Below are 26,932 nucleotides of genomic sequence, written 5' to 3' on the forward strand. Positions count from 1 at the left end.
GATATTTTGGAGTGATGGTTAGAGAAGCCAGACTGAGATGGTTTGGTCATGTACACATGAGGAACAGTGAATATATTGGTAGATGGATGCTGGAATTGGAGCTGCCAGGCAGGAGGTCTACAGGGAGTCCAAAGAGAAGATTTATGGATGTAGTGAGAGAGGAGTTAGTGTGACAGACGAGGATATAGAGAAGAGGATCAGTTGGAGGAGGTTTGTTCACTGTGGTTACCCCTCGAGGGAAAAGCCCAAGGGAAAAGAAGAAGAGGGAGACCCTAAATTGTTAGGATGTTTGAATGAGAGAGTGAATGGTTATTTGTCCCAGCTTGGAGCCTGTGATCGACTGGGGCCTGGACCAGGGCGAACCCTGCTCTTGTCAAATGACAGCTGAGATAAGCCGCAGTACCCTGTGATCCTGAGCAAGATAAGCGGTAGATAATACATGAATGACTGAATGAATGCGTTGGTGAGGCATTGTGCAAAAGGAAACCCAAGTCATGCAGATGGACGAGGCCATCATGCGGCTGTGTGGTTGTGGGTGACTAGTCAATATTTTTTGGGAGGCTTGCTGATTTTCGATGTTTCCATCCATCCATCTTCCAACACTTACTTACCTGTCACCCAGACTTCTCGCTGCTAGGTCACTTTGTCCAGCTCTTCCAGGGGACTCCCAAGGGTCCCAGATGGGTGACATGGTCCCTTTAGGGTTTCCTTGGTCTTCCCCAGGGCTGCCTGGTGGGAACACTTCCCTAAGCCTTCTCATTAGCCTTGACCATTCCCTCCCCCAGCTTAGGGAATTCACACTGAACCCAAGCGGCGTATTTCATTGAATAATAATTTTCTGCTGGCGTGAGGGGGGCCTTTTTTTTTCTAATTGGGCCATTTGTAAACGGCGCAGTCAGATTTCTGTTTATCTATGCAGAAACAAATTACTTTGGCACCGAACCACGTTTCCTTTGCAAGTGTTTGCGCTTAATTGAGATTTTAATGAGAATCCCCCCGCAGCACATATTTTTAGAACAATCCTCCGGGGACCCGATCCATCTCCTAATCATATCCTGCATCTATCATTCAGCTTCTGACGTCTAATTCCGAGATCACCCATGTGGAATTGTTTTGTATTTTTTTGTTGTTGCTGTTGTTGATAATATCACCTTGTTCAATCCCGCTTTCGAGCCTCTCGCGGCACAGAGTCGACAAAAAGGCAAACTCTTATTAATTATTTCTCGTATCATACCATTTCTGGACGGCGGCAAATTTATAGAATATATGTCAGAAATAAGTTTTTCCAAAGGAGTGGCTGGTTTTAAGTGGCTGGAAGTCCGCAGAGAAATTACAGCGGTGTAGTTTCTAATTGACAATTTAAATGGTTTCAGTCATCCATGACAGCTACAGGGCAGGAGCAGGCACACACGCACGACAAGAATTCATTAATAAATAAATAACCTGGCTCTTCCTTGGACTAACGCCGGTTTTCTCCTCGCATCAACTTTAATCTCAATTTCTTTTCCAAGGAAAAACTCATCAAATTTACTTTGGTCCACAAAGAAGCTGCTACTGTATCTGGGAGATGTCAGGTGTATTATTTATTTCTTTAGTCATTCCCTCATCCATTCACTCTGTTCCTCTGGAACTCATAGGGGAACTCACCATCTGCTCATTCATTCACTCGTCTCGGTAGATCATGGAAACTCCGACCCGCGAGGGGGGCCTTCTTGCTGTGTGGGGAACGCGCTATTTATTTTTCCCAATAATATAGGCCTTTCATGCTAAAACTTTTCCACTAGCCTTTCTTCACCAGCAAAGCGGGTTGACAGAAACTGGGCATTGTAATTCTCAGCGGGCAACAAAGGGGAAGGCAAGGTTTAACCTTTTTACCTGTCAAATGAGGCTTAAATGTCAAAAGATGGAATTCGCCGGTCTGGAGGGCTCTAAAGTATCCTCTTATGTGAACTCAGAGCTCCGAGCATACATTCCTAACCCAGGAAACTTTTGAGTGTTAAATTTTGTTGACTTGGTCTTGTTTCCTCCACCAGGACCGAGTACCACCTGTACGGAGGACTCCTGCTACCATCAAGGGGTGTGTCTCCAGCAGTGGGAGGGCTTCACCTGCGACTGCACCATGACGTCCTACGGTGGCTCGTTTTGCAACGATCGTAAGTAGAAAACAAATTGATTTCCCCCGCGTGTTCAACCGCTGGTTGCCATGGCAGCTGCCGGGAGTGCGTGGCTGGAATGAGTGGTGCTGGGTTGTATGCTTGGAATCCCATCTGAAAGCTCTACGGGCAACTTTGTCAGGGAGAGGTAGCGCTCTTTTTTTTTCCTTTTTAACAGCCGATGTGTTGTTGTGGGTATTGAAATGGCCTCAAATTTGTCACTTTGCCATCACCGAGCCCTTTCTATCTCTTTCAATTAGTAATTAAAAAGAAAAAAAACTCTTAAATGCGTGTACATCTTCAGTTACACAATTAGCAGGATTGGGTTTTTGACAGCCTCGATCCATCAGTGAAACAAATCCATTTCTCCCCGTGTGTATCTTTGACTAATTAAGTTGTTTTACAACCACATCACCCCCCGAACGTAACTCGAGAGTATCGGTCGACCGCAAATGTCTTCGAGAGCATCAATAGTGCAGTTTGAAGGGGAAATGTGTCACCTGACCCATTCGTATTTACCGCTAGTACAGGGGTTCCTACAGTTACATCGGAGATCTCTTCCCAGTTGGAACTTGACAGTTGGACAGTTGGAACTCCCGCAGCCTAAGTCACTTACCCAATCCAAAACACCTTGAAGTCACACGTATGTATCAAGAACCAGAACCGGGCCCTAGGAAAATTAAAGGGAGAACATAGAGTACAGAAAAATGACGTAAACAAAGCCCACTCTCCCAAAAAAAAAAAACACAGCATGACGTGATATACTTCCGCTGCGCTCAGAGAAATTTTTCCCTCAACATTTGATTTTTCCTTCAAGTTGAAATGTATGATATAAATTATTAACAGGAATTACTTCCATTAGCTTGACAAGTTAAGGACCCCCTAGTATGTCTACTTAATTCTCAAAGTTGTAATCCCAGTGGTTGGAATGGTTCAGATCATTCTTTAAATAGATCAATCAAAGCTTTCACCAAAACAATACTCATAGTGAACATCCACGCCTGAATATCCCCGTTGTGTGTTTTACACATGCCACAACCGCATTATAATTATCATGCCTAAAGAAAAACAACAAAACAAAACAAAACAAAACAAAGCAAAACAAAACAAAACAAAACAAAACAAAACAAAACAAAACAAAACAAAACAAAACAACACATGCGGACGAGCCAATCCTCGAACATAACAAACTCCGGGTTAACCAAGGGGTCATCAGCATTGGTTCCGCGGTCACTGCGAGGGAAGAGTGCAATTCCAGCCTCGTGTGATCACTGCCGGGTGGCTGGTGGCAACATGTGCAGAGCATCAAAGGTAGGTGCATTGAAAAAGTGTTGTTACCATGTCATTGTGTGCAATGCGGTGACTATTTCTGAGTGTGCATATTAGCATAGATAGTACTTTTCAACTTGCATAATTCTCCAGTGTACAATGGCAATTGCTTCCGAACTTCCATGTCAGAGGGCTTTTACTGAAATGCGGTGTGCAATGCGTGGATTGAGTCATGTTTTTGGAAAATGTTGCTGAGATGCATCCCGTTGTCGATGAGATAGACAACCGGATATGAACCGGGACGAACTTGGCCTCTTCCTTGCGGCTGTTCCCTTCAGGGGTCGCCACAGCCTCATTGTACAACACCAACAAAGCTGTCGACTGTGCAGTGAAGGGGAGATTTGTTGACACCGATAATGCAATGTGATGTTTCAGACCTCTTTGAAGCAGACATTAGTGTGGCACTGCAGACTTTATGTATAGTAAGGAATCAGCATTTCTCCCGGCATCTTGATTTAAACAGGGGCAGAGGCAAGGTGACAGGCTAATAGTCTTGTTTGCATAAGTGTTTGCTCACTTTTTAAGTGATGAATGCCAAGTTAACCTGTATCACCCCGACTGCTCTTCCATTTTTAATGTTCAAACACAAACATTATTCACTGTGATACAATTTAGCTCACAGTATTGCATCGCTTGGCTTTCACGATAGCCACACAGAGTGTTGGGCTAATTAGCAAGTTGCTACTCTTGCCTTTGGAATATTCCTGCGAGGAAACGGTAATGATCTGGACTGTCAACACCCCTGACAGTCATCGTGAGAGAAAGAGCAGGGAAAGAGGGTGGTTTCTGGTCTTGATGCTGTTTGCCCGTAGGGAGCTTTGGTGGATGGGTTTTGAAGATGACAGGTGTTATTCACCCCGAACGCGTCGGGAGGCCTTGAAGGTGTGCACGTGAGCTTTTACCACGAATGTGTCCAATGAAGGATGGGACACCACCAGCAGCCTGTTTACATTTTAAACATATAGCCAGAATTATCTCTACAACTGCTAATTTTGCTAATCCATAAACCGCAACAGTTATTTGCCGAGCGTCTATGATACAGTTGCTATCGTAATAGCGGCTGGATAAACTTTATTCTTCATGAGAGGTTGATTTATTTCATGATAACACCTCCACAACATGCTAACCAAAACGGCGTGTTGTATAGACCCTGACGACCAATCTGGCACCAGGCTTGGCTCTCCAAGAATACCAAACATGTCAAATCTGAGCTCCAGCAGACATTTGTTATATTTTCAGACTGACGTGCTAATTTTCCACAGTGTTATCAAAGAGTATTCCAGCCTCTTAAGAGAATGAATATGTAACTGTGCATGCAGTGCTTTGGATCTGCCTGTTTCTATTGTAGCACATTTTCTTTCCTCACAGAAGGTGCACATCATCAAATGCAGACTTCTGCCATCATACCGCTTCATTGTGTGCTCAATGAGAACACATTTCGGTGCTTTGGCGCCATATTGTACTTTTGACCCTTTTCGTCAGTCATCGTCTTCTTGTACTTCCTTGCTTCTCTTCTGGTCAAATAAAGAGCTCCTTTTCTTCTTGATGTTACTGGATTCCGCACATTCTGCACTTTCTATTTCTGACCACGTAAAAATTGTTGGATACTTTCTTGAGCCGCCTCAGAGAACCAGGTAGGACTCGTCTCTGCTGTTTGAATGCCTTGTTTTCTGACACACAAGTCCAATTTCCACCAAAAATCCCAGAAACTCTTATTGCTGGTAAATATCCACCGTTCTCTGTGGCTAGTAGTAGTAGAGAACACCACCGTGCCTTGCCCCTACTGGGCTCCTGTTGCTCCCAAAGCATCTTTGCAGTTCTGTCCATGTTGCGAAGGCAAAGTCTTTGTATTCTCAGGACCTTATTTACTTTGGGGGAAAAGATCCTCGTCATCTTCATGGTTTATGTTTCTGCTACAATCAATTTGAATCAGGCTGACGATGTGTGGGGAAGCGGTTAAAGTAACTCCACAACACCGCTACCGTACAATCACTTACTTTGTAGCACTAACTTGGAGTCCCGCTGAACAACTCCCTCTATAAACACGCTCAAAAGGGCCTGGACTTCATTGTCAGGCCCTTGGAGTTTCCCATCTCATCGTGATCTGAAATGTGATACCACCAAAACAGGTACTTCTACTAGGGAACTTCTGGGTCATTCCAAATTATTTCATGGAAACAAGGGCTGCGGTGAATAGTGCATGGAAGGCACGGTGCCACGGTGGGTTTGTGCAGGGATATGAAATGAAGGTATTCAGTGATACTTTGCTGATGGAGAGACCCCAGATCCCCTTAATGACTCCTGGAGATTCTTAAAAGAAACCCAAGCAGTTGAAGTCATGCAGCAGCAACGCTGACGCTACATCAAGTTTGTCGGAGGCGAATCTCGGTTTAAACCTCTTCACTTTGAGACCAGACTCATTTGTTTCGCCTTCGGTTTGAGAGGCTGTCACAAACCCGGCACCACGGTTATGATTTATGGATGCAGATTCACAGTCGAGAGAGATCGATCCGTTTCCGCGACATTTTTCAACGCCGATAGTTCATATCAGATTGGACGTTTTTTGCCATGAACTGTTTTCCCTTTTTTTTCCTGAGTGCAATATCAGTATGTCATGCCCCACGCTTCAGTCATGATGGAGATCGGGCCAGAGTCGAGAGAGAAAACCAATATGATTAAAAAAAATGGGTTTTTTGGACATTTTATGTGCATGAGTAGCCCCCTTTTTGCAGTGACTGCACAGTTTGGCTTCAGGACCCTGCAGTTGTGAACTCTTGTATCCACAGAACCACAGCAAGCTGTTGAATTCCCTCTCCCGTGCCTGAACCACACTCTGTTGCCGCTTTTCAAAAGCAGATGTCAAATGTGACAACTTTTTTTTATTCCGGTTCAGTTATCCAGCCTGGCCCTTTCACCTGCAGCCCTTTAGCACTTTCACCAGCTGAAAGGCCCGTTCCGCCATCCTGCTTCTCCGTGCTTTTATGCCAATGTGGAGATGTAACTGGCAAGTCCAATACCATGGGCTTGAATCCACTACAGTCTGAGTTGTCAATAAAAAAAAAATTTGTGAGCAAGACTGGACGTGTCAGATGGTGCGGCGAACAGCGTGTGCAGTGCTATATCTGGCAACAGGCACATACCCCCCACCGTGACAGAGCACGGGGCTATCGGTAGAGAGACAGAATAAGAACTGCAAGGTGTCTTTCAATGCATCCTCGGGTAGACCATAAAAAAAAAAAAAAAAAAAAAAAATATATATATATATATATATATATATATATATATATATATATATATCATTTTACAAAAACTTTTTTTTTTCTATAATTTTAATTTAATTGTTTTTTTTCAGTATTTTTTGTTACATTTTCAGACAAATCTATTTAATCATTTAGATTCATATTTTTAATTTTATTTTTTGATTCGTTCATTTTTTTTAATTTGTATGTTTATTCCTTTTTTTTTCCTTTTTAAATTTTTATACAAGCCGAAAACAAAGACGTATAATACTTATGAGGCAGTTGTGAAGACGGTGTCCTCCCTTTACAGAGACGCGTCTGTGTTTGCTGTCACGCTGAGAAATACATCTCATCCATCTGGAGCTGGAAGAGTTGGTGGTGGCGGTGGTGTCGCACATACTGTACAAGTGTGTTCATGCACACAGATAAATTTATGGAACAACAAATAGAGAGAAAAGGAAAAAAAATAAAGGGATGTCATGTATCCCACACACACACACACACGCATCGGAGAGCATTTGTTATTCAGCAGCCGCCTGCAGTGATTGACTGGTCTATTTGTCTCTGCGCAGCGTATAAGTGGGCCACTTGGTATTCTGCCTTATTCATCTGGAACCGACTCAGACGGAGATTCGGTGTGAGTGTTTTTTCTCCGTCACTCCCCTCGTTTGTATGGGAACAGAGCGACCGGAAGGAGAGGAGGGTGAGAACCAGATGCCGGAAGGCATGAACGGCGGGTTTCTCCACGAATCAGCGGCGCCGCACACGATACGCAAAGCTGCCAGTCTGTCAATATTTCAATCGACCTTCTCTTTTTTGATCTGTGTTTCTGTGCCGTCGGGGCGGGAAAAGAAAAAGTCCCAACCGACCCTTTACCTCTGCTCTTTATTGATTTTAAATTCTTTTACCTCATACTATTGCAATGAAAGTGACATGCGAGAAAGAGTCAGGTGGTGACACCGTACTTAAGTCAAATTTGGAACAGATGCTTTGGATTTCAGAACGTTTGTTGAATTGCTGCATGAGGGTAAGAATACCGGTGAACACATTTCACTTCATTATTTCCTTTATCTATGAGGCTATCCACAGACATTCACACATCTGGGCAATTCCGAGTCTCTGATGAACCTCTTGCATGTTTTTGGACCTGTAAGAGGAACCTTGAGAACCCATGCAAACATAGGGAGAACCAGGAGACTCCAGAAAAGCCTCTTGTCGGAATCCAACCGTGAACCTCCTTCCTGTTAAGCCAAAGCGCTAACCGCTGCACCGCCGTGTCGCATTTAACCAACTGGATAATGGTCTAAAACCCCAGTTTGAAAGCACTTTGCGCTCAATTCCATTCACCCATTCACACATTCACACACCATTTGGCAGCAGAGCTCCCAAACAAGGTGATAGCCAGGGCATCGAGAGCAACTCCGGGTTTATCGTCTTGGTCCCGGATCCTTTTGATCGTCGGGTTGCCCCGCTACCAACCAAACCGTGATCGCCCATCGTTCCTGAACGGTTCCTGAACGGAAATACGCTGCCTTCTGGTCACAGATCCAATCCCAGGTTGTTGGCTTGCTGGACTCCTGGAAAATTTGAATATGAGCTGTGGTAACAATGGGCTAACCTTGTGTTAGCTATAAGCTTTCTAAGTTCTAGTTCATCAGCTGACTAATGAGAACCTGTATATTTCTACAGTTGGCTTTCATGGTGACCCTTCAAGAACAGAGAAAAACAAGTACATAGCGGCAAAAATGTTGCAACCCTCCGGTGTTTGGAGGTCCAGCTTAGTTTTAACTGTGTTCATCCAGCTGCTTGTTTTGATGAAGGTCACGCTGGCTCCTCGCCGCTCCACTTAGCCTAGATATCAACACATCTAAAGGAAGAGATACCTTCTCGTATTAACCTCCGGTTCAAAGCAGTGTATGTAATACACTGTTTATTACAACAAAATCAATAACACCCGCACAATGAAAGGTCTTATCTTCTTCGACTTATCTTGAAGCCTCCTCCTTTGTGTTGGTTGTTGTTCCAAGTACCACCCACTTCCTATGTAGTGTCCCCCCCTTTGCTCTTCGCCAGCAAAGCCCGTAAGAGCTGCCGTCCGGGCCAAATAATTAACAGCCACCTCATTAGTCTTGGAACGCAGTGTGAATCTTGAATAATGACTTTGCTCGCTTGTCTGACACACACACACACACACACACACACACACACACACACACACACACACACACACACAAGCGGTTCTAACTTGCAGGCCATTGAGAAAAAAGAAAAAAAAAAGAAGGCGACACAAACTGGAGAGGGTTTGGCCTATCTCCCAGTTTGCAGACACAGAGAGGGGAAGCATACCGTTCAGAGCAACCAAAGGCACTTCTGGACTCCCCTTACAAGGGGAGCGCAGAGCTTGTCAGACTTCAGACATCACTCAGGAGCTTGGAGGGGATCGGTTGTGGGCGGGTGGCCGCCTTTGCTGGGCACGAGGTGGAAGCAACCACTGGGCTCAATTTATGGCTCAAGTGAGTAGAAGTGATGTTGCTGTTGCTGATGACGGCAATTAGCCGAGGCCTCAAGAACAAGACATATTTTGATTACGTGGTGGCGAATTGTAGCGCAGTTGTCTCTTGACAACTGTGCTCAGTTGACCAGGTATTGGGTAATTCTTGTCAAAATCTTCATCTCCTTGCAACTGGACTCGATTTCCGTCCCTTGAAATCAAGTCCAGTTCCCTATCTCCCCTTTTTGCAGACTTTTGTCCAGTTGTTACGAGAAGATGATTTTGACAAGAAAGACACTTGCATGTGGAGCACGTCTTGACAACCCTCTTTAAGATGATCTACAGAAAGCCAACATTCCCCCGGGAGAAGCAAGGAAATAATCGTCATATACAGTGTGGAAACCTTGGGCAGATCTCAGCTCAATGAGGCAGGGTTCTGCTCTGATTGTTTGGGGTAGAAGGAGCTATTGGGTCAAATAAGGACAGCGACAGGAAACCAGAGAAAAAAACAATAACTAAATTATGAAATAATAGCTTTAATGTTCTTGAAATGGAAATGGTGGACGCCTGGCAACAGCCCACTGAAACAGCCCTGGAGTTTCATGCATCGGTGAAGGGACGTGAGTGTAGGCATGATGGGAGGGTATCCCTTAACAAGGGGTTAGCAGAGTGATAACTTCAAGCTTTTTTCAAAAGAAAGGTTCTTGAACAAAAAGGAGGCGTCCACCCGAAGGAGGTCGGACAATGGTTTCACAGAGGAGGAGTTCTGACGCCTATTTTGCTTTGGAGACTCCTAAAGCACATGTAGCCTTGCGTCCTGGGAGCGTAGCTAGCTAGCAGGGTGGTAGGGTTCTCAGAGCTCTGTACTTTATTATGGTGGAACAAATCTGCCTGACAGCTGGAGCGTGTTTCCTCCCCAGGAATCTTTGAGCTTCAATCCATCTGGAGAAACTCCCCGACTCTCTCCTGACGGGTATCGGCTGCATGTTGATCCAGAGCCGAGCCGCTTTCCGGGCTTTAATTAAAGATCGGAGGAGCTTTTTAAAACGCGATGTGTATTAAAAGAACAATTAACAGGGCTGTGTAATTGCTTTGAGACACTCCAGCCATGGGCAAACATTATCGAAGCCCTTCACCATATTCTTGAATAAGAAGGCGGGTGGAAAGGGAGGAAAATGTGCAAACCACGTGGAAGCAGTGGCTCCTGAGAAACTGCTTATTGGTAATTTCCTCTAAGGGGCAAAAAAAAACACTATCACATCCACAACTGTCACATCATTGAATGGGAGGACATATTAAATATAAAAAAGTAGATGGATGAGATAATGAATGAAATGATGAATGAATAAATTAATAAGTAGGTAGATTACATGATGGATGAGTGGATGGACAAATTAAGGTATAAATAAGCAGATTAATGGATGAATTGAGTCATGAGAAAATGCTGGATGAATGAATGAATTAATGATGAATACATAAGTAGATACATAGGTTGATGTCTGAGAGATGGAAGAGTGGATGAATTAATTAATGAATAAATGGATGAGTGAGTGAGTGATTGGAAGTATAGATAGATGGATGATTGAATGAATGGATAAATAAAAAAAGGCATTTGTTTATTTACCAGTTTAATAAAATAACATATTTAACTCACCAAATACATAAATTAATAAATAGATTCCTAAAATCATAAACCCAGGCCAGGCCAGACCCTGGTGAGTCCCGCCTGGCGGGGGTCACACTCTCCAGAGAGGAAAACATTGAATCAATTCATTCCTCTGGTATGCAGAGGAAGAGGAGCACCATATTTTTTCCTCAGCTATCCATCTTTTTTTTTATTAATTTGTGGTTTATGCCAATGTGCGAATGACTCAGGTTAGGAAACATTGTAGATACTGTGATCTGTAGTGAGAGCAGAGAACAGTAAAAATCTAGAGAGGTGGAGGTATGCACTGGAAAGGAGAAGAATGAATGTTAGTCGCAGCAAGATGGAGTATTTGTGTATGAATGAGAGAAACTCGGGTGGAACGGTGAGGCTACAGGGAGGGGAGACCAAGTAGTTGGAGGATTTCAGGTACTTTGAGTCAACAGTCCAGAGCAGTGGAGAGTGTGGAAAAGAGGTGAAGATACGGGTTCAAGCAGGGAATGGGTGGAGAAAAGTGTCAGGGGTACGAAGAGATAGAAGACTATCAGACAGACGAAAAGGAAAGGTGCATAAGACACTGGCCAGACCGGCGATGCTGTATGGACTAGAAACAGATCCAATGACAAAAAGGCAGGAGGCAGAGCTTGAGGTCACAGAGATGAAGATGTTGAGGTTCTCTCTGGTAGTGACCAAGATGGATAGGATCAGGAGTTAGTCTACCAGAGGAACAGCACATGTTAGATGTTTTGGAGAGAAGGTCAGAGAAGCCAGACTGAGATGGTTCGGTCATTTACAGAGGAGGGATAGTGAATATATCGTTAGACGGAATTTGAGGTTGAGAGGAAGACCAGAGAGAAGATTTATGGACGTAGTGAGAGATGATATGAAGGCAGTTGGTGTGGGAGAGGAGGATACAGAGACTAGGGTTAGATGGAGAAAATTGATTCACTGTAGCGACTCCTGAAAGGAAAAGCTTAAAGGAGAAGAAGAAGATGCTAATGTGCAAAGGTCTCAGGTTATAATGATGAACATTAAGTCTGGAGATGCGTATTAAGGGACCGGGGATGGAACCGTGACCTGGAGGCCTTCTCACAAACATCGTAAATATGTTTATGCACCTCCATTTCTGAGCTCAGAGATGATTAGAGATATTGATTGACTGCCGCGTGCTTAACAAGTCACCAATTCATAAATCTGTCAGCAGCCAGACTCGTATGCTCACCCTCCCTCGAAACCATGGCACCCCAAGAGGCGCATATTAATTTAACCTCTGACCTCAAACAGTAATTGTTCAGGTGGCCTGATCTCATGAGGACCATCGAGTGGAAATTATTTTGTCTTTGGCAAGACGGCCACGAGAGATCACTCATACGCTTTACACCACTTTTAGTTCGCAGAAACAAATTTGATCATTATTTACTGGCGCTTCAGATGAAGTGAGCTACATTACTATGTCTGGTACCAATATTGGTACCGGATCACTGACCCTTAGAGCAGAAGAAGCAATAAAGAGCTTAAATAAATTAATGAATGAATACTTGGTAAAGGCATCAAAACGGTGTTTAACAGACATTGAATGGGAGTGAATGGATGAATGAGCTGTTGTGATGAAGAATAATATTACACTCATGCAATCAGTATCAGAATTATTAGGGATAACATCCCCACACTCATGAATGTGGCATGGGATGTTAAACAGACAAGTCTCCTTTCCTTTATTTTTAATACTGTAATTTGCTTTTCTAATAATATAGTAATATATTAGTAATATATTAGTAATATAATTACAGTAATTACTAGTAATATAATTTACAATTGATTTAACTTAACTAATTATTTCACTTGACGTTAATGTATCTCATTTTCTAATGCTTTCTTCATCTTAACTTCCAGCATACTGCGAAAATCACAATGTTTGCTCAGTTAACAAGCTAATTAATTAAAAATAGCTTATACAGTTTAAAACAAAACGATTTTTTGTCAACTATCAGATTGCAGGCGGGAAAATTAAGTAATTTCGGAAAAAAAAGATCCGGGTTCCCTGGGTTCCTCCCACGGTCCAAAAACATGCAGCAGGATCAATGTAAAGTGTCCAGACATGTGAATGAGAGAGTGAATGTGTCTCAAAATGACGAGAGAATGAATGAATGAATGAATGAATGAATGAATGAATGAATGAATGGTTATTTTTCTCTGTATGTCCTTGGAATGAGTAATTGGTGGGTTGTCTTTAAATGGCCCGTGAATGAGAAGAATGGTTTTATGGATGAGGGAGTGGCTCCAGCCCTACTGTGACTCCTCCTGCTGGACAAGCAGTACAGTTAATGAATGAATGAATGAATGAATGAATGAATGAATCCAGACATGCCAGCTGACATGTCGGCAGTTTATCCGATCCACTCCGTTGCACCATCATCATCATTCTTATAAACCGTGATGAAACAGGCTCACACTTCTGTGCACCGGAGGCGTGAATCCATCCCATAGTACTACCGCTATGTTTTCTGCAGACGAGTTGGATTCTGTTTTTTCCCTCTTTTTATTCCTTTTCATCGGATTTATCCGCGTTTCAATGTCTCCCTTTACAGAAAGCTGTTAATAACAAAGCAGATCCGGACCAATGGTTTTGCTTGAGCCTAGCCCCCCAGTGCAAAGATCAATACGCTTTATTTATTTATCTTTTCTTGATTTCTCATCAGTCATTCATTTCACACTTCTCTTGCACCGTAACAAACTCTGAAAAAGTCTCTCTGATCAATAAACCAGTGGAAATACGGAGGGAAAAGTTAATCTCATCAGGAGTGGCGGCGATCAGTGCGTTTGTGAACGAGTGTGAAGCGCTTGGAAGCGGCGAGGTAATGAAAGTGCTTTATATCGAGCCCCCTTCATGCACGTCATTCTATATTAATATCTTATTTATTGGAATTAAATCGGAGATTCGCAGGCTGTTTGTTCACAGTCCGTTGTCCATCGCAAATCCTGTCAAAGTCACGTTGCGCAGTATCGATTCCTGTAAACACACTCCGCTTTATTGCTATTCAGAATTGGAGATAACATTTTATATTTGCCTTTCACAAAGGAATTCCAAGACTCCTTTTTAATTACAAGATTAAGTGCACATAAGATGCGGTTTTTGATTGTGTCCAGTTATGTCTGACACTCCAGTAGCAATGGGGGTGCCAGAGGATCAATGGCAGTCACGACTACCGCTGCTACAAAGTCGACACGTGTCCTTGAGCAAAGCGGGAAGCGCATTAATAACGTGCAGCGATGACAGCCGGGAAAAAAAAACCACAATGAAATCAATAAGATGAAAGAAAAATAAACTTTGTTGCGTCTTCCTCCGTGACATTGTCCGCACATGAAGATAAAGGGGAAAAAGTTTCCGAAAATACAGCAAATTTAGCACATTCCAATATGGCGTCCAAGCGGTGAATGTAAACAAAGCCGTATTCCTGCGCTCTGAAATTTGTTTGTCCCAAACATTGTACTTTGCATTGATGGAAACAGGCTTTCTTTATAAATTAATGGTAGATGGCAGCATATCCAGGCAACACTGCAGGTCGGGGATGTCTTGAACTGTCTGCGTGGGCTCATGCGAAGGACGCCGTGGCCTCCAGGTAGCACCAAAATCTGGAAAAAATTCCCCTTCAACGAAATTCTTTTGAAACTAGTTCTTACTATTAGCTGAAAAACTCACATTCATTCAAATGTAAAGCAATAGCTAATTAATATTACTGCAAATGAGGATACCGAATAAGTGGCGTATTATAAATTATTAATATTCACAGGATTTTCATTTTGGGGTTTTAGTTTTTTGTAAAGCATTTAGTTATTTGTGAAGCATGTAAATTGGGAGCTATGTTGTGTCTCCTGTATTTTTTATGACAAGGCCGTTTTCCCTGAATCGTGTCAACGGTGTAAGAGCTTTTAAAAGCAGAGGTTGGGGAGGAAGCAAAGGGAAAAAAAAAATTGGTGTACATTAGGGCCGCATCCGTTCCCAGTCACCACGGTCGGACAATCACGCAATCAGAGGGCAAAGACCTAAGAGCTCCGCTTTTATTTTTTTTACCAGTTTTGAGTGACAAGGAGTGGATGTGCGTGCCTCGGCAGATCTCCGGACTCTTTCCAGACTCGCGGAGGATGATCTTTTACCAATCTTATATGCGCTAAGTGGGGGGAATTAGTGTTACCGGTACTAGTTTTTGAATTATTTACAGTTAATTTAAAATAGAATGGTAGTGAAAAAATGTGGGGAAAAAAAAAAACAACAAAACTATCAAAAATAATAAAAATATTTTTAATAATTATGAAAATAATAATTCATGATAATGTTGATACCAGTAAATATATATAAATCACATAATTAAAGAAATCATCATAGTATTATATTACTTGTACGCAATCCAGTGTGTAAGTAAAATAAGAAAACTAAAAGCTGTTATTCATTCATACATTCACTTGCTCAGTAGCATATCATATATGCAGTATATATACAAATATATGACTCTATGAGTGTATTTTTACCTGTCGAAATCCCTGTCGATCAAATCAAGCTTTCAAGAAAGAACCCATGTTTTAACAAGTGACCCGTCATCCTCAGCTTCCCTCTGCTCTTTGCTGAATTCCAGTTGAATTTTCCATTGATATTAAAATTCCATCAGTTAATTTTTGAGGCTTTTCACGGCCAAACATCCCATTAAAGTACTGACCTTCGGCCCCCTTCAGCTCACCCCGGCCAACAGGGGTGGGCTCCCTGGTTGTCCGATCAATGATTGGGCCGTCCCCGGCGCTCCTCTCCAAACAGGCAACGGCCGCGCCTTTCAATCTGCTGCCGGTTTCTTCATAGCCGGAGAAAATCTTTTTTTTTTTTTTTTTTTTTTTTTTTTTTGCACAACTTCCTGAATAAGTTAATTGCTTCTTAAATCAATGCATTTAATGCATTGCTTTGGCAGCTCTCCATTTGCAGAAGTATTTTATTCGCCGGCTTTGGGCGATGGGCTTTTATTTATTTATTATATTTATATTTAAAATCAATTTTAAATATTGCATTTAAACTTCATTTATCCGAAGCACTTTCTTCATTTATTATTCCCCCTCTTCCTGTTTTCATTCATCATGGTGTCTTTAAGGCAGCGCAGCGGTAGGGCCTTCCTGCCTTCCCTCCTGCTATTTAAATTTTTATAATAATAAAATAAAATGTACGTATACCCAGAAGTCTACATTTGAATATATCGCTTTTATCATTAAAAATGGACAAACATGCACATAGTCTGTCTTTAAATGAATTTGTGTTGTATTTATTTAATTTTCAACCAGGACAATATGTGGGTTTTCTGCAGAAACCATGTGAATGGAGGACTTGGAGCTTTATTATTGTTCACTCTAAATAGAATTTTAATTTGACAAACATGCCCACTTCTAGTTTAGATCGCAGGACTTTTTCGAAATAGCTTGATTTTTAGACAGAGATTCAGATGTGCCCTGTTCAATGTGCAGATTTATTCCTTGGATTTTTTTTTTTTCAAAATTTTATCTTATCTCATTTAATGATGATAATAATAACAATAATAATAATAATAATAATAATAATTATTATTATTATTATTATTATAAATTATGTATATCTTATTATATTGTATTATACATGAGGGTAGTTGGTGTGAGAGAGGAGAATATAGAGAATAGGGTTAGCCGAAAGAAGTATTATATATCATATAATAATGATAATATATCTATATTTTCTTCTTCTTCCTCTTCTTCTTCTTCTTCTTCTTCTTCTTCTTCTTCTTCTTCTTCTTCTTCTTCTTCTTCTTCTTATAACATTAGAATAATAATAACAATATAACTATACTACATAACTTTATATATATCACTATATATATATATGATTTATCATACAATCTGTTATATTATATTATATTATATTATATTATATTATATTATAATAACATTATTATTATCATCATTGTTGTAATAATCACAAGTAGCATATTCATAATGATAAAAATAATATAATCATTATAAATATGTTATCTGGTATTATAATCTCAGCTCTGGTATTATTAAATTACTTTCTTCATGTTTATGCTATGAGATGCACACATTGGCACCCTCGCCAGATTTAATTGCAAGGTCTAGAATGAACATGTTTTCCAAGCCTACATTTGCAAGCATCAAACGTCAAAGCAGTGCATCCACCTTTTCTTTGATTAATTTGCATTTTGGGATGCAATTCATTAAGATAATCAGATGTTGTGCTACAGGAAACCAGGCACTAACCCGTGCCTGCTACCGATAGCATGTATTATTATAGACTACTCAGTTTCAATCAACATCTGAGCTCCTTCCATCAACAGTTTAAACCTCAATCCATCTCTAATTAAGCTGCAATTATTCCTTTAAATATACGCTTTTATTTATTTTCTTTTTTTAACATCTGCAATGCTGTATTTCCAGTATATATGGTACAGGCTTGGGGAAATCTTCTATTGCATTGCGTTTTTCTCACATAGCTATTAAGTGCATTTTGACCCAAGAGTGCATCTGTCATCGGAGGGCAAATATGTAAAGAAAAGCTGAAAAACATATTTTCTGCCATTCCACTCCCACATTGATGGGACTGCAAAGGCTTCGCCCCATCAATTGTGTCTTCCACCATCTCTTCATGTCTGCCCGCCCTCCTCTTACCCGATTCTTGTTTACCCACCGTCCCAAACACTTTTTCAGCACAAAGGCACGAACAAAGAAAAAAAAAAAAAAAAGTCAGATCAATCTCATTTAGTTTAATTTGCAATCAATTACCCAGAATCCTGCGCGTCGGGAGCCGTCAAGACGGCGGCGCAGAGGTCCTCCGCCGTTTGATTGTGTCTCGGAGATATTCCCCAGTCTAAGAGGATCCTTGATTTGCGTGGCTGGCCGCCGTCAACAACTATGTAAAATGCCGCTGGGGAAAAAGGCCACGGGGTCACACGGAGCCATTTCAGTCCCGTCAAGATTGAACACAGCGTCGGCGCTAGGCCGCTTGCACACTTGTGATTGGCGTATTAAACTCGGAGGTTATTTGAGTTGCGTGCGCAAAGCAGCGTGTTCTCGTCCGTATTGGGAAAGCGGCTGATTCTTCTCTCTTTGTCTTATCTCAGAACTCGTATTGCTCCGAGTGTTTGAAACGCCTCCACAAACCAATGGCATGCATAATAAGTTGTTTCTAAGGCAAGGCTGTTAGTTCATGACTGCAACAGCTGCTCATTTAAAATCATGTATTTAAAAAAACATAGTGGGTCATTGAAATTGAACAGTGACGACAGGTTCTCGACTGGGTTCCTTCAGACTGAGGCAAATAAAATTCAAATTTGCCAAGAGTGTCCCACTCGTTGCTGTGAAACCTAAAATTAATTGGCTGTAATTTGTCCATGTTAATTTTTTTTTTTTTGTATTTTATTTTTATTGAATTTTATTTTTAATTGAAATTGATTTTAAGTGAATTGAATTTATTTAATTTGTTTTATTTATTTTATTTTGTTTTCTTGGATTCCCATCAGGAGGGGTGTGTGTGTGGCGTCTGCATGTTCTTCCCATGTCAATGAGGTCCCTCTGGGTTCCTCCCACGGTCCAAACACATGCAGGACGTTCACCGGAGACCCCATCATCTTCTCTTGTGTCTTCATGGCGGTGAACTTTTGGATGTCTCTACATATAAGTGGCCTAAGGCAGCAAAGAGCTGCAGGAATGAACCTTTTTTCCTCCTCTCCCTGTCTTTTGAAGTCGAGAATTGTCTCGGCATTTTTTTTTATTATTTAATTGTGTAATTTGCAAGTGAGACTGCGGTTTAATTGGTGCAAAATCTAGATCCGCGGGCGAAAGACGCCCTCGCAGCTTTGGCTGTCTGTGTTTCTGTGGAGATAATTTCCTAAGTGCTCCGTCGGACGAGCAAGGAGGCAGAAGGCCTTGCACCCTTGACTTCACAATTTAGATAGTACTGCAGGATTTACATCCCACAGGCATTTGTGGACAAAATAAATCTCCTGCAGTCGGGGTTGCGGGGATGCTGGAGCCCATACAGGGAATTTTCTTTTGGTTGGGTTAATAAAAACTATTTTTTGTCACAATTAGCATACCTTTGTGAAAGCCTAAACACCCTGTTCACTTCAATTAGCAGTCAAAATCACTGCTTTTTTTCATTAACTGTCTCTTTCACATTTTCAGTTTTTGCAATGAATATGTTATTGTATTCAATTATTTAAATAAAGTCATAAAAAAAAATATGTGGCAAGGAAGTGTGACTCCACGGCTACTTGTGTAATACATATAAAGTAAATCTACATGTAGATTTGACATGTAGCTTATGTTGTTCATTAAACTTTCCAAAATAAATGTGCATCCATAGTCATCCCGACAGGGTTTCCCCAAGTGATAATAGCTGTTGTGAATGCATGTGACCTGTTTTCTGTACATTATTATTGAAGTAGATAACTTTTTAGTAATAATATATGGTTGGCTATGCGTAATAAGTTAATTTTATAAAACATTGCTAGTGAGGATTAAACCCTAAGTCAGAAACAATTTATTGTATGTATAAGTGTGTATGTATAGATATATTACTAATTTATCTCATCTATTTTTCATAATATAATTAAACGAGCAATTATATTTATGTTTCTCACATGGACAAATTTTGGTTATTGTTCTTCACAAAATAATATATATAGAGAGATAGATAGAATATGATAGAAATTATATATATATATATATATATATATATATATATTATTCTTACGCCACTGTAAATACACATTGACAGAATACTGATATGAAAGGACATACATTTCTTTCAGACTCTAAAACTCGCATGTAAAAGCAGCTGCATTATGGTAATGCCCTTCAATAAGCGTATTTGCCTCCCTGTTCATTCGTGTGCTGGATGCATGGCTCCCAGGCATGGCGACCTAAGTCTTAATTCAAGGCTCACAGAGTGTTTCCAGCCCAAAGCGCTTGAACGCCACCGTCTTGAGGCTATAAAATCATTTGTCTCAAAAGGACGGGAGTAGAAAACTGCACATTGCAGAAAACCGAACTGGCGCCGGCACTTCCTCACGGCTGCCGGTGAAAGTCTGTCATGGATGGAGCGGCATCATGCTGGCAGAGGAGGGATGGCATGTTCAAACCTTCATTCGTACTTACAGTTGTTCATTTGCCCAGCAACCAATCCATTTGTTCCTTCCTTCATTTATCCTTTTACTCATGCATTCATTCATTCATTCATCCACCCACCAATACATTTCTTTTGTTTGTTCATTCAGTCCCCTTCCGTCCTTCTTTTATCCATCTACTCATGTATTCATCCATCCATCATTCATTCATTGTCTATGCACCCTGACATTTTTTTCATCTGTTTGTTTCCTCCTCCCTTCCTTCCTTTCATCCATTCATCATTCATCCATCTGTCCGCCCATACCCTTCTTTCGTTGGTTCATTCCTTCATCCTTCCATCTTTCCCTCCTCCATCCAGTTAACCTCCCATCCACCTACTCATGTATTGTTTCTTTTCCACATCCATCATTCATTAATCCATTAACTCATCCATGCATTTATTCATTTATCTATCCACCCATCCATTTGTTGGTTCCTTCCTATCTCCCTTCATCCATCCACCTAAAGATGGCTTCCTCCATCATCCCTGCACCAATCCATCTGTTCTTTCCTTCATCCATCCATCTGTTCTTCCTCCCTTCATCATCTGGTCCGTCAGAGGTCCACATATGGATTCATCCTGTCATTCACACACTGTGAGCAGATGTGTGATGAACCCGTAGCCTCCTCAAAGGTCCGCGGGCCTCCTGGCTGCGAGGCGGGAGCTGCTCACCGGAGCCAAATCTCCGGCGGAGCTCCTGCAGAGGCGAGGGAAACTCACGGCGAGGAGACACATGCAGATAAGCGCTCCTCCTTGTGCACTTCTGGCTGTCCGGTTGCATTTCAAGCCCTCCGCAGTGCACAGCCTCACGTGCACACAGCCCAATGTGCGCGGATTTGTTTCCCGTATTAGACTTCGCTGAGAAGAGAGAGCTTTTTTTCCACACTCAGACTTCTTGTTGAAATGTTCTTGTCATGGCAGCTGGACTTGAATTTCCTCCATTGAAGATATTTCAGCCCTAATCCCAGAGGTTTCTTCGATACTGATACGGGGAGTTTCCCAGAATACCTGCCATGGTGGTGGGCGGGTTTAGGTTATGGTAGCTTGTTATGTAAATGTGAGAGTTGATCTGCAGAAACTAGGCGGAAGGAGGTTGTTATGCTAATGGAGGTGTCACGATTTCGACAAAAAATTCCCCCTGACCTGGATGACTAAGAACCTCCGCAGACACGCTCCTAAACCTGCATCACCTGCTGCTCACCTCGGCAACCGGGGCAGCTATTGGAGGAGGAAGAGATCAGAGGGAGAAAAAAAAAAAAAAACGATTAATGGACTGTTTGTGGACAGTGTGTGAGGGCGAGGGGACACGGAAGATGGAAATACCGTGCTGCGATGGGGGGAGGAGGAGGAGGAGAAGGATGGAAGGAGGGAAGAAGAAGAGAATTACTCATTGAAGGGGAATGATGGAGGAAGGAAGGGTCGGTGGGCAGGAGGCCGACGGAGCGGAAACTATTAGAGAGCCGTGTGAAGAAGAGGATGAACGTGCAGATGAAAGAGGAGAGGGGAGGACGTTAAACTAGCTGGATGTGTTTGTGCGCGTGTGTGTGTGTGTGTGTGTGTGTGTGGGTGTGTTTGTATGTGTGCAGACTGCCTCCCGCCCTTACGGAGGGAGTATTGTAAGAGTGTGTGTGTGTGTTTGTGTGATTTTTGCATCATTCTTACCTTAAAAGGCAATTTGAGCTTGATGATTTAATCTAAGTGGGAGTTCAGTGTGTTTGTGTGTGTGTGTGTGTGTGTGTGTGTGTGTGCGTGCGTGAGTATGTGTGCTTGTGTGAATGGGTGCTCTGTGTTCTCTTATTGTAAGACTGCCTCATTCTCTTGAGACCACACACACGCACACACACACACACACACACACACACACACACACACACACACACACACACACACACACACACACACACACACACACACACACACACACACACACACACACACACACTCCTTCAGCATGGATCTCATCATTCTCCTCAGTGTTTTTCCAGCCAGGCCCTCTGTAGAGTCTGTCTTCCACCTCCACTGGTGAGGTGGAGTCCCCCCAACAAAGCAGGGGGACGCCTCAAATCACAAATAGATGTTTAAAAATATGTCTATACATATATATTCTTGCATATTTGAAAAAATCCTCAGTTCCAGGTACTTCGGGTCAACAGTCCAGTGCAACGGAGAGTGTGTAAAAGAGGTGAAGAGATGTGTTCAAACAGGTTGGAATGGGTGGAGAAAAGTGTCAGGGTTACTATGTGATAGAAGACTTTCAGCCAGAATAAAAGGAAAGGTGGACAAGACAGTGGTGAGACCAGCGATGATGTATGGACTAGAAACTGTTCCAATGATGAAAAGACAGGAGGCAGAGCTAGAGGTTGCAGAGATGAAGATGTTGAGGTTCTCTTTGGGAGTGACCAGGATGGATAGGATCAGGAATGAGTATATTAGAGGAACAGCACATGTTAGATGTTTTGGAAAGTAGGTAAGAGAAGCCGGACTGAGATGGTTGGGTCATGTACAGAGGAGGGATAGAGAATATATTGGTCGACAGATGCTGGAATTGGAACTGCCAGGCAAGAGGTCTCGAGGAAGACCAAAGAGAAGATTTATGGATGTAGTGAGAGAGGATATGAAGGAATGAGTGAGGGGGATATAGAGAATAGGGTTGGATAGAGAAAGCTGATTCGCTGTGGCGACTCCTGACGGAAAAAGCCCAAAGATGAAGAAGAAGAAGATTTGAAAAAGTCCTCAGCGGCACTGTGGTGCTTTTATCAATAATAGCATTATTGCACGTATCATTATTTATTATTTAGCTTAAAAATATTTTAGGATCGTTCTTTTGGTGGGATCTGATCAAAATAAATAAATATAAAAAACTAGATAAATGAAAAAACGAAGTACGCCACAACGTCCATGGAGCTTTCATGTGGTAGTAAAGCGCTTTAAGATCAACTACATTCATCCATTCACATCAGGCCAGGGGGAAGATGGGTTCAGTAATAATATTAATACAATTACTACTACTAATAATAATAATAATAGATCATTCTCATCTCTCTCTCTCTCTCTTCATATATATATGTATGTTTACACACACACATATATTCCTGCATTAAAAAAAAATCATCAGAACACAGAGTCGCTATTTTTTTTATATTATTATTATTTTATACAATTTAAATAGGTTGAAAAAATAAATTAATAAGAACTGAATGAATTAATAAAGTAATTAATAAACAGTATCTTATGTTTACAGTAGCTTATGCTTGCATTAAGCTTATGGGGTCGCAAATAGATGATATCTATATCTATATCTATAGCTATATCTATATCTATATCTATCTCTCTCTCTCTAGTCTTGAATATTTTCAAAAATCCTCAGTTGCACTGCGGTGCTATTATTATCATAATTATCATTGTTATTATGTAATATTTTGCTGTTAAATCATTTTAGTCTTCATATATATATATATATTAATGGTAATGAAAATCCGAAAGATGTTTCACTATCAATCATTGTTACATGGCATATAGACTTCGGCTTGTGAAAATTTCACCCAAAAGAAAATGTCTTCGCTCACCTTTGGGTTCACTCAGAGGTCTCCCATCCGTGAGTTCTCGGTTCCCGTTCCTTCATGTTCGTCACATCAGCTCAGCAGCTCTTGCTCACTTCCTCAAAAACAATTCTTTGCATTTATTCCACGCGCCTGAAAGCCATTAGACTCATCCCGGGTGGTTTTTAGTTGTGCATGACAATCAGTCCTTGAGGCAATTAAGAGGCGGTGGGATTCCGAGATCTGCCCGGCAAACAGGTAGTAAATTATTAATAATATGTTGAAATGGGACTATTAGTCATTGGCTGGAAAGCAGAGGGTCTTTGTGCACGTTTGCACGCCTGCGCGCCGGCTTCCGTCCGACAACCTGGCCTCTTCGGGGGATAATTATTTATCTCACAAAAAAAAAAGATAGAAAATGCAAAACAAAGAGAAATAGAGAGAGACGAGGTTGCAGGGGAGGAAATTGGGATATAGACAACTGGCGGATAGGATGAATTGCATAATTAAATAAGTAGCCCGGCTTATTGATCGTGCTGATAATGTGATAGGATTGCAGAGGAACGCTCTGGGAAGGGGGCAGGGATAATGAGTCCGGCGGCAGGGGACCATCACTGTGTTTAACGCAGTTAATGGTATCACTTGTTGGAATAGAAAAATGTAAAAAATAAATTAAATGTTTATTCAAATTTTTGCCGGCAAAGATGCTTCCTCTGCTGGTGTTTCAGTGACAGTCACATGTAATGGGTCTGGGGAAATGGGTGAAGCTGGTTTGAGCCTGTTGGGGAAAAAAAAAACAAAAAAAAAAAACAAAAACAAAGCAAACAAATATATTCAAAAAAGGATAAATGAAATATATATATATATATATATATATATAATGTACAAATACATTTAGTTTGATTAAAATAAAAATAAAAAAAATTTAATTTACCTTCCAATTGCAAGGGAAGTAGAATTGTTTTTTCTTGTAGTATCATTTTCCGTCTTTAGCTTTTATCAAGATAGTCCAACTAATCAATCAATTCATTCATTCATTGTCAATACTACTTTCTAGTTATACTACTGTATAGCACAAAGCACAAAGTTGGCCAAATATGCTGTCCCTCCGACATCCATCGAGGGAAACTGGGACTATTCATTCATTCATTCGTTCATTCATTCATTCATTCATTCATTCATTCATTCGTTCGTTCATTATCTTGCTCTCAGGGTGGATGGGGGGCGGGTACCTCCTGGAGTGGGGCTTGAACTGTTGAATGTAACATGGCAATTATTTATACTATTAATACAAATGAAGAGCCTGCGCTGAATATAAAGAATAAACATTATGAAAGAACTACAAAAATGGGGCCAAACCAACTCGCTGCGATTGCCTCTCCCCCTTCTTGTTTGTTGATTGGAAAACTGTCAAAAATTTGATTATTTCTACCATTCTCACCCTCGCTCTTGCGAGATACCCGGATTCCACTTTATTTTCTGGAAGTATCACGGTTGAGGATTTCTGACAGTGTGTGGGGAGGCCATCACTGTTCGGAGGGAACCATCAGGACGAGGCCGAACTGCAGGCCGCTGCAGAGCTTCTTGCTATTTTGAGTGTGAAACCAGACAGATTTACATAGATATGTTTTTATGTTTTTTTGGGTACCCCAGACTGCTGAGGATGTAAAAACTTTGTTTGTCCTCAGGGTGAAAGAAATGTATGGAGATAGGAACAGACAGGGTCAATTTGTCTGCGCTTAGTCTACTTGTTTATTTTTTAAACAATGTACCAATAGCGATGCAATGAAATACGAAGTAAAATAAATAAATGAATAGGTTAAATAACAATGATAGAGATGCTGACAAAAAATATCTATAATTGAACAAATCCAAGGCCAAAAATGTTGCAGCCAAACAAACACAATGAAAATAGTCAAATATAAACAAGCAAACAAGTAAAATAAAAAAAAAAGGATAACTGAATGGATGGATAAATGAATCCATTCATAAATAAATACAAAAATTGATACGTATCTGACTGTGATACATATTAGTTAATGGTGCATGCATGATTGCATACATTCTTATAACAAAGTCTTGCATTCAACCTCTTTAAAAAATAGAGTAAGTCAATAAATCACCCTTATTTTCTTATAATTTTTATTTATTCATTTTTCCTCATTTCTCATTTATTTATGTTAAAAATTTGCCAAACCTTCCCATCTTTATTAGGCATCAATCAGCTGCCAACATACCCAAAATACCTGATTCCAAAAAAAAAAAAAAAACGCTCATCTAGCAACAGATAACTCTAGAACACTGGCTTTACACTTCACTCACACATATCCAGTAATGCCCCAGTGACATTTTGCGTGAACAACGCCTTGGTTACGTATCTTTCCTTACAGGGTTCCTCCGGCAATACTATCAGAGCCTGACATCTGACTCACACACACAAAAAAAAAAAAATTAAAGAGGATAAAGTTTGACCCGGATGGGAGGATAGCATTGCAGCCGTTACGTAGACGCTAAAAACAGTTTTCATCCAATCAGCAACAATTTTGTCCAGAAAAAGAAAAGGAACATTTCTCAACATTTATTCATCTTGTTTTGTGCAAGAATTTACCCTCTTCGAAATCCACTCGAACGACTCAGGTGGCAGAGCTTCCACGAGAGGACGTGTCCTTATGGAGGCATTAAAAAAACAGACAGTGTGGACAGACAGGCAGAAAAAAAATATTCAAAATAATTTAATAAATGTTTACCTGCACACTTGCACACACACACACACTCTCCCATGTCATCTAACTCAGTCTTTCAGGCTTGCCTTTGTGGAATTTTGTTTTTGTTCAATAGAGAAATGAAAAAAAAAAAAACATGAGGGGAGTGGTTCTGTGGGTTGGGGGTCAGGAGCGGGAAAAAGACACAGCATTAAAATGCAGGGGCAGCCGTCATCAGCTGTAATGAAGCTCACCGTGCACTTGCATGGAAATGGGCACCACTGCAGATGGAGTATAGCTGGCTGGGGTTCTGTGCGTGAAGATGCTTGAGGCATTTGTAAAAGGAAAGGAAAAGAGCGAGGGTTAGGAGGAAGAAAATCCCTTCCCCAAGGTCAATCCCAAATATCCCTTCCATTTGATTCCTCTCATCCTTTTTTTTTTTCTCCAATCCCCCAATCTTTTCCACCTCCCGCCCTGTGTTGTTTAGGTGTCCGGGTTTGGATGAGCCCGGGCCTGCAGGACTGTGCACTACAGCGTGGAGGTGGCAGGTTGGAGGATTAGCAGAAAGAAGGGGGGAGGAAAGGAAAAAGCCTGTCAATAAACGCCCTGAGCAGGTGAAATGTCAAAGATGGACATGGCTGATG

The 26,932-nt window shown here is 41.3% G+C and overlaps 1 protein-coding gene across 8 annotated transcripts in view; it reads left to right on the plus strand.

Annotated features, from left to right (window-relative positions):
- The window catches only part of nrxn2b (neurexin 2b), a 749,542-nt gene that overhangs the window by 416,785 nt on the left and 305,825 nt on the right, over positions 1-26,932 (plus strand). For all 8 annotated transcript variants that reach the window (XM_086165979.1, XM_086165985.1, XM_086165983.1 and 5 more), the window contains one exon: positions 2,034-2,153. In XM_086165979.1, coding sequence (XP_086022105.1) covers positions 2,034-2,153 — 120 coding nt within the window. The remainder of the gene's footprint in view (positions 1-2,033; positions 2,154-26,932) is intronic.

This window comes from Fistularia commersonii, chromosome 19 (genome assembly GCF_037954325.1).
Source record: "Fistularia commersonii isolate RoL2024-O1a breed Wild chromosome 19, RoL_Fcom_v1.0, whole genome shotgun sequence".
In the NCBI taxonomy this organism is placed as follows: Eukaryota; Metazoa; Chordata; class Actinopteri; order Syngnathiformes; family Fistulariidae; genus Fistularia; species Fistularia commersonii.